The sequence below is a fragment of the Dysidea avara genome, chromosome 6 (genome assembly GCF_963678975.1).
Source record: "Dysidea avara chromosome 6, odDysAvar1.4, whole genome shotgun sequence".
Taxonomy (NCBI): domain Eukaryota; kingdom Metazoa; phylum Porifera; class Demospongiae; order Dictyoceratida; family Dysideidae; genus Dysidea; species Dysidea avara.
The window spans coordinates 143927-153524 of NC_089277.1; the positions used below are offsets into that span (position 1 = coordinate 143927).

The 9598-nt window shown below is 38.1% G+C and overlaps 1 protein-coding gene across 1 annotated transcript; it reads right to left on the bottom strand.

The window, feature by feature from the left end:
* Nucleotides 1–3264: 3264 nt before the first annotated feature.
* On the bottom strand, nucleotides 3265–7856 carry LOC136258392 (putative leucine-rich repeat-containing protein DDB_G0290503). Its single transcript, XM_066051699.1, has 3 exons — nucleotides 7811–7856; nucleotides 5951–6235; nucleotides 3265–5078 (listed from the first exon to the last, which is right to left on the bottom strand). The coding sequence occupies exons 1-3, from the start codon at nucleotides 7854–7856 to the stop codon at nucleotides 3286–3288; spliced, it is 2124 nt and encodes a 707-aa protein (XP_065907771.1). The 3' UTR covers nucleotides 3265–3285.
* Between the last annotated feature and the right edge of the window lie 1742 nt (nucleotides 7857–9598).

Consider the following 9598-nt stretch of genomic DNA (forward strand, 5'->3'; position numbering starts at 1 on the left):
TCTCTCGGTAGCCTTAATCTTTTCTTCTAATACTGGAGTTAAACCTTCCTCTGTGAGTAAATCTTCACCTAAAAAGATTGATAGTTTGATTGGCGAAGCAGGTTTCCCGCTGCTGCATCATTTACACAAGTTTTCTTGCTCCAAAATCGGGTTTTCGTCCACGGAGACTAAACGAATGATAGCCAAAACTTCCTCACACCACAGTAGTAACCATCCATCAACAAAGAACTCACATACGAAGTATGGTTAACTTTGAAACTTGTTAACCATCTGGGTGAGTCTCAATTTACCGAAAATGACATGATTTTCACCGTGATTGTTACCTCGTAAACGTAGACATGATTTTCACCGTGATTGTTACCTCGCCAATGTAGAAATATCACTGTAAAACTACCACGACAATAGTGAAACATAACTGTCGAGATGGAATCGTAGAGAGCGCATGAAAAGTATTATGAAGCGCCAGCGCCTAATCGTGTCCACGTGTCTCAAGCAATCTTGGTGAGTTGTGGTAAAATATAGTTGTCGTGGATGTATGAGTTGTGTACACAGTCTATTTTGTGTATGTCCAACAGTGCTTAAAGGGTATTTTGTTAACAAGTGTTGTGTGCGTGGTATGGTAATTAAACAATGACACTCCTGTACTCCAATCATGTCAAAATGGAAGTCAGAAGTTAAACAAGGCGTTTCTAGTAGGTTAAAGGGACAAGCACTATTGGTAAAGTGGATACCACGATGGATCTCCCGGTAGAATTTCAGTCAAGAGTCGATTTTTTGTTTCAAATACTCTAATAGAGCAGTCACTTGACTCTAAAAGTGCTGATGCTTTCTTATCAAAAGTCACCTCTCGAGCATAATCAAGCATAATTTTGTGTATAGGCTTGATTGCTCAAAAGCGTCATAATTGGCTCAAGTCTAGCTATAGGCAATATTGTGTATCGATGGTGCTTTAAGGATATATTGCTAACCACTTCATTTAAAAGTCTGGTGATTACACAAGTGGTTGTCATTCCTCTGATTTACATCCTTATAATATACTAGTTTCTTTGTTACATAATACAGGAACGGATTTAGGATGAGGCTCCATTCAGATAGTGCTGCTTATTATTCCATAGACACATTGAACAGCATCCAAACAGGTGTACATTATACACAATATATCCAAATACATTTATAAACAAATAATAGCACAAGGAAGGGGAGGGACCTCTACTTTATTTCAAAGCCTGAAATGACTTAAATTTTCCACTTATAAAGATCGAGATAGTCTAATGAAGCAGTCACATACGCAGTCATAGTTCAATAGCTATACTCAAATGCAGAGGAGCTGAGAGTGTTACATTACAACTATATAAATCTTATTCTAGACAGAGTTTCTGACTTCATCAAAAACTAATGGGACAATAAATTACCTGAAGTGTCTCGCAACCATTATGTCACGCTACTTCATATTGAAAAAGCTATCTATAAACTTCTGCTAGAGACACAACAGAAAGGTGTACAGTGGAACCCCAATTATCCGAATTCTCGGTTAGCCGAATGCCGAAAATGATCGTTCTATTAGAGTAGTGAGTGTTCTATTAGAGTAGTCAAAAAATTCATAAAAATTTTATTGTTTGCAAGTGTTAAATACATTGTTTTAAGGTGAGTTTGCACATAACTTCAGAGTTATGGACTTTTCACAGTTATCTGAACACTAGGTGGTCCCCAGGGGTTCGGATAACTGAGGTTCCACTGTAGTTAATTGTTTTCAGATACTTTAGCCAGCATTGCCCAGGCTAAGTGTTTGTGCCTACTAGCTAGCACATATTTGTCATGAGCTATTGATTTCAGAGTAAAGTCTGAGTGAAACAGTCTGCATGACATTTACAACTTGCAGTGTTACTTTGCAGTCAAAATTGCTACCAAATTCAATCTCAATAAGCAAATTTCCTGGACCCCCTAAGGCTCATGCTTCGCATTTCACAGTGTGTGCTTCACACACTGTGTAGTGACTTCTACCAGTTTGTCCCTCTTAGCAAAATCCTAGATCCACCCCTGTAATTGTAGCTTGGCAGTAATGGTTGAGTACTATAAAGCCCACACCACACATTCCTTCAAAGTGACATGAAATGCTTCCTTTAAATTTTTATATAGAATTGGGGGTGTTTACTGACTGATTGACTAACTGTTACCTTAAACAAGCAAAATTGTATGGACCCTTTTCATCTTTATTTGTGTCCCATCTATTTTCTGCTCTAGCGCAAAGGTGTTGATTCACAAGCAACACCTTAATCAAAACACGTTAATAATGCGTCCTTAATTTTTCATGCCTCTTACAGTTGAAATAAGCTAGGTGGCACTTTGTATACTGTTCTCCATATGGAAAACTGTGTAACAGGCAGAAATTACAGTAGTTGGAACTAAAATGAAATGACCTGAAATGACCATTTCACTTGCCCATAATTAGTAATTGGGGTATGTTAGTCAGGTAGCTTATATACTAACTTGTGTAGTGCTATTCAATGCATGTGGTGTACATAATATATGAGCTTGCTCATAATAAATCATGAATCATGTTAACAAACAAGTGTAGAGGAAACAGGGATCTGCCAATCATGTTTTTATATTATTTTTAACATGTACAAATAGCTCTGATTTCCAGCATTGTTTAACTATCTACATGGCTGAGACAGGTATTGCATAGTTTTTACATAGCACAAAATAATGTATTACTTTTCAGGTTGTAAGGCACAGTATACTTTCTCAAAGCACGTATTCAATTCCTTGAAGTTGGAAGTAAAGCATTGCACAGAACAGATACAGCAGTTACTAGGAGAAGTCAATGAACTTAAGAGGGAAGTTGAAGCGACGTGTAAAGAAATCGATTCTGCACGTCATACGATGCATAGAATAACGGAACTTTTGTCAAGTACTCAAATATAAATCATCTTGCTGAAATAAGTACATTATAATGCTAATCTATGAATTAAACTTATGCAGCCTTAAATGTAACGTTTAAGATTTTCCAAATATCTCCCATTTAGATGACTCCATCATAGTTTAGGGCTGGTACATTCAGCCCTATACTCATAGCACATACATACAGCTCTGGTATGAATGCAATCAATCAGCCAGGGTATAAAGACTGCAATTCACTGCAAAACTCTATTGGAGTACAGAACAATAACGTATAACCTTTACTGAAAATAAATACAGTTAAAAGACAAATAGTCAAGATATAACTAAGTTTACTCTATAGTAAAAGACACGTATACTGTTAAAAAGACAAATCCCTTGTAGCTATTAGTCCAATATTTCTAAATCACCACTGAGTAAGTCTATGTTTAGATCAAAAAGGGACGGTTCCTCATCATCATCATATTCAACAAGGTGCATTTTAGCCATACAATCATACTCAAGGACGATTCCCCTGTACCATTTATATTCAGATTCTCCCACTTTAAATCTGTGGGATATCTGCCTTCCGATCAATGTGCTACTGTCCTGGTCAATAGCTTCCACTAGTTCCTTTTCTAGATCATTTATAGATCGCTGCCTTCCTGATCGAGTGAACACTATGTTTATCTTTTGTCCAAGAACCTTCTTGCGTATGTTTACTTGACGTCTTAAAAGAGATAGCTTCTGTGCCTTCTTTTTGGAAGTAGAAATGTCACTTTCTTCTATCTCATAAATTAAATCTTGAAGTTCTTTAGCAGTTGAGACGAGATGTTCCTTTGCGAGGTGGTCACTCTCCTGTGTTTTCACTTTCATAGCCTCCTGCTTCACATGGGCCTTCACCATTCTTTGTTGTCTTTCCTGTGCTACTTGTTGTGTATGATACCTGTATTCTCTGCCTACTGGCTGGCATAAATCAGTAGCCAAGTTAATTAACTTGGCTTGTTCAGTGTCATCAAGAGAATTCAGCCACATAATGCTATGGTTCTTCTTGATTTCTACAAGGTTGGAAATTGATTGTTGATTCAAATTTGGGATTTTTGTGGTTAAATAATCATTGAGTCCAAGGATTGATTCACACAAGTCATTACTTGGTTTTAACGTTGATAATTGCTTTTTGATGATTGAGTTATCTGGACTCCAATACCTACCCCCTGGGAGTTGTTGTTGTGCATGTGTACACAGTTTTTCTTTCATCTTTGTAGCGCCAGCAGCCAGCATAGGATATAGTATACTCACATCATCATCTTTCACATCAAACAACTTTTTGTGTACTGGCATTGCTTTTGTATGAAGGCGGTGGTTAACTTTTACATTCTTTCCAGGTACTTCATCAGCCAGCAAAGTGTAATATAGCTTTCGGATAGATGGGGAATATCGTCTACCTTGTTTTGTTTGAATGGTAAAACTAGAGGCATTGCAGCTGTGGTTGTGTGGAGGTAAGCTTGCCATAAATTCACAGTCATTTGACGTTGCTTGGCAGTCATCATAAGGAATCTCATTGTCATGTTTACTTAACTCATCTCGTACATCCAAAATGGTAGCCGACAGATCTAAATTTTCCTCAATCAACTTCTTACAATCCTTTTGCATCATATCGTTATCTTCTCTGTATTTCATAGCTTTCCTTTCAGCAATAAGCTTCTCTGATTGCAGCGACGATTTCTCATTCGTTACAGCGCGTAAAGCATCATGTGCAGATTGCATTTTATGATGTGATTCTTCCAACTTTCCCTTCAACTCAGTGACTTCAATATTCATATTCTCTAATTGTTTCTGACATTCTTCAAATTGTCTTTCAATTACTGCTCTACATCCATAATCAACTGGTTTGCTGGAGGTGTACTTTGCTTTTGTCAGATTGTCAATGAAACGATATGCATTGTCAGGTCGATCTGTCTTTTCAAGAAGGAATTTATCAATTGCTAAATAAAATTTTCCTATTGATATCTTAGAAGCCTTGCAAGTTACATGCCATTTTTTAAGATAGGGGTGCAATTTTTGGTAGAAATCAACATTTGGAGGGACATTTAAACACCAGCTGAGTGGCATCTTTCTGCTTAGTACTTCCTCAATTAATCGAGCAAGTAACTCATCACTCAATCCATAGGCAACAAGTTCTTGTGGAAAATCCACAGCACCTACAGCAAACACCATAACATTAATGAGCAGAATTTACAGTAACACTTGATTGCGTAACTATTATTGCATACATACATACATATATACATCCATACATATATACATCCATACAAACATACACACATACATGATACACATACATCCATGCATACATACATACATACATACATGCATACATACATACATGCATGCATGCATACATACATACATACATGCATGCATGCATACATACATACATACATACATACATACATACATACATACATACATACATACATACATACATACATACATACATACATACATACATACATACATACATACATACATACATGCATACATACATACATACTAGGGCTGGAACAAAGGTTAAATTTTGGCCTCCGACGCTTCTGGGGAAAAGGTGCTTCGAACCTTTGTTACTAATGTTATGTCAACAGTACAAGGTTCCACCTTATTGTTATAACTGTAATAGGTGGTTACACACAGCTGATTGAACAACAAGTACACTAGAACTTTGTCACTATATAGCAACAACCCTTTACAGCTGGTTTGACATGCCATTATCCATGATTACAAAGCTTTGGTGGGGTAAAACAACATTCGAAGGCTACATGACATCCAAAGGTTTCGAAGCTAAAATATCCAAAATAATCAAATAAAGGCCCTATTCGTTTACAGGCCGGGTCAAAAATGCTGGGAACGAAATAAAATCCCGGACTTTTATACGAGGAAATACGGTACATACATACATACATACATACATACCCCCTTCACACTCACTCACACACACACACACACACACACACACACACACACACACACACACACACAGCCACCCACACACACACGTACAATTATACTACTGTACCTTTAGCAAGTGAACTGTTTGGGTTCCTTATTCGTGGTATCCATACTCTTTCACGATATGAATGAAGTGGTGTTCCATGGAGAGCAGCTTTCTCATTCTGCAAAGCTGGACGTGTTGGAGCAACAATACGCACAATGGTGTCATAAAACCTGCCTGGTCGCCCAACATTCAGAACCGGTGTGACTTTTTTAAAGGCGGCAGTCAAATGCGTAGCATCACCAGGAGATGTCTGATCACACTCTTCAAATATATCAATAATCTGACCATATGTCAGACCTTCATTACCTATATAAGTGAACATGTTACAAATAAATGCATACCACTGTACACGTATGTAATTCACTTTTGCTGTTTAGAAATATTAGCCAATTATTTGATTATTCTTTATTATTAATTACTGGGCAGGCAGCACAGCTGGTTTGCCTAGGATGCAAAATCAGTAATATTACAGTACATATGTTACAATTACAACTAATTATAAACAATAAATAAGTGACTTGAAAAACAATTCAGAGTACTAGCTTTGATGGCAGAAATAGATAACAAGTTCCAATCACGGAAGGTTTTTAGAAAGTAGCTGTTATGATAATGATTAGACATGGTTTTAGCTAACTATTAGCAGCAACTAACATAGCTAATACTGCATGTAAAATTGAATTTCACATTTGTGTGTGTATGTGTGTCGGTGTGTGTATATAGCTATGCAGTTGATCCCTTTGATTTTCTGAGCAATTAGCTAAGGTAACAATGCTTAAACCTATATAGTTTATGCCTGATGTAATAAATTAATTAAACTACTGTAATATCTGAATTAAGGCAGCTTGCCTCCTTCCTTAAAGCCATTCTCTCCTGGTAGCTAAAGCTACAATCCAAACAGTGAAGTAAACCAGCCAACCAGCCAAACTACGAATAATCCACTGCAATACAACAGTTTTATGCGTATGTTAAACTGCTACGCACAGTTATACTCACCCAACTACAAGACAAGACTGTCTGTCACAGTAAGACACAGCGTTCAAAATTCGCGCCAAATTTAACGTAACACTTTCAAGAATATTTTTACAGGCGCCTATCGACAGTTGAGGCCGTAATCATTTTCAATAACGCGACCTCTTGAAATCTGCCGCGACTGTGACTTAATGGCCGCTCACTGAGCTCCACCGTAACGTGATTTGACGTTCTAGTAGTGTTTGTCAAGTGAAAAGACCATATTTGTCGAATTCTATCTTGATCACCGTTCAGCCAGATGGTTAACAAACTTCAAAGTTAACCATACTTCATATGTGAGTTCTTTGTTGATGGATGGTTACTACTGTGGTGTGAGGAAGTTTTGGCTATCATTCATTTAGTCTCCGTGGACGAAAACCCGATTTTGGAGCAAGAAAATTTGTGTAAATGATGCAGCAGCGGGAAACCTGCTTCGCCAATCAAACTACCAATCTTTTTAGGTGAAGGTTTACTCACAGAGGAAGGTTTAACTCCAGTATTAGAAGAAAAGATTAAGGCTACCGAGAGATATCGCTCGTAGTCTCGTGATTTGCAGATATTTCGATCGATTTGTACCCCAAGAAGGCAACAGAATTAGCCGCCACTGCAGCTGTATTCAAGTGAGAGTTAGTCGAACATGTAACAGCAGGTAGCATATAATTTTGAAGATGTTGATTTTTTTACATTGGTAACCCTATCTTATACAAGAACAAACCAAAAATAGGAAAAACAGGATGTGACTTGGCACATTCCTGAGATGTTATGACATACGTGCCAATTATGAAAATCAATCTTGAGGATAAACACTAGCGCGAATCTGTGCTCGTGAACTAGAGTAAGCCAAAAACAATTTGTTTTGATGTGGCGGCTTACTTTTTTGCTCTTCATTTCGTTCGAGATTTTCTCCTAAACTGGACATTATTTCATCCCTCTCGTACTCATAAGAACACCAGAGGGTGTACCAGTCGCTTGGTGCTACCAACGGGGTTAAACCGAGGACCTACGATTTGACCTTTCGTGGGAGAACCCCCAATCAACCAACCAAGCTGACCAAGTTGTGGTACCGTGGCTTTCAAACACTAACGGTACCTTGAAAGGCGAGCTCTGTATCTGTACCGAATGTTTTGTTTGTGCGTACCTTACAAGGTGCGATCTGCCCCAACTGACCTCTGAGCTGACGATGTCAACTAGCCAAGAATCTACTACTGATGCTTCAACGAACTCCGAGATGGACTCAAGTGTTCCTCTAAAGCGGCCTTTACCACAGGACTCACCTCGTTCAACAAAGCAGCCAAAGAACAAGAAAACAAAGACTGGTGAGTGTATTTGTCCAATATGTATGGATCCCATTGTTGATGCCACTGAAACCAGAGAAGGCCAAGATTCTATATTTTGTGAAAGCCAATGTTCAGCTTGGATACATAGACGGTGTGCCGGCCTATCCAAACCAATATTCAACACATTGACACAGTCAGAAACACCATTTCTATGCCCAATTGTACCTTACAAAGCCATACCTCTGAAATAGCCAAGTTAAAAGAAGTCATTGAATCCCTCACCAAGAGCATCACTCAATTACAGGTAACCCCTGACAAACCAGCTACAAAAAGTGACAACAAAACTACACTGAAGGCTACTGCCTCACAACCAGCTGTGGAGCCCCAAACAACAGCATCTGAATCCACAAAACGAATATCACCTGACCAAAAAATTAACATTGTAATGTACGGAGTTAAGGAGTCTCCTCCAAATACAAACAGACTGACTAGACTAGACCAGGATTTGACTAACATTACTCAAGCATTTTCCCAAACAGATTTACCACTTGAACGAAGTTCTATCAGGGATTGTCACAGGCTTGGAAAATTCAATGAAGCAGCAACCAAACCAAGACCTATCTTAATAACTTTTCTCCGATCAGGCGATGCTTTTTTGGCTTTATCCAAGATAAGCTCATTCAAAGGTCCAGTTTGCATTAAACCTGATCTCTCACCAGAAGAAAGAACTCGGGAAGCAGTACTCATGAAACAGCGTTGGTCCTTAATTCAAAGAGGAGCTGAGAGAAGACGCATCAAGATACGAAATGGAGCTTTATTTGTCGACAACCAATTGTACGGATGTCTTAGCGGTTCAGATTTTTGCCGAACCAATTACAACCCCCCACTTCATGTTAATACCTCTACTACCCATAATTGACTAGATCCATGTAACGTTACTGATATACAAACTAACTATTCTGATCCAAAACAGCAAATCATAATTCCAAATCCTGATTACTTGCCTGCTAATGGTACACTAAATGATTCTCAAGAAGCTAACAACAAACCTATTCCAGTTCATAAAGAAGGTGCAATCGGTGAACAACATAACAGTACTAGTGTTGAATTAACTAAGAAATCTGACCTCACATTTTTAAGTTTAAACTGCTGTAGTTTGAGAAGTAACTCTAAAAGAGCAAGATTTTTAGCACTTATTGATGAATGCAATCCTGATATAGTTTGTGGGTGTGAGTCTCATCTTGACCAATCATATCACACACCCGAAGTATTTCCTGACCATTATAATGTCTTTAGAAAAGACCGCACTGTGGGTGGTGGCGGAGTTTTTGTTTGTGTAAAAAAGAATTTGGTTGCATCAGAAGAACCAATCCTTGAGGTGGAA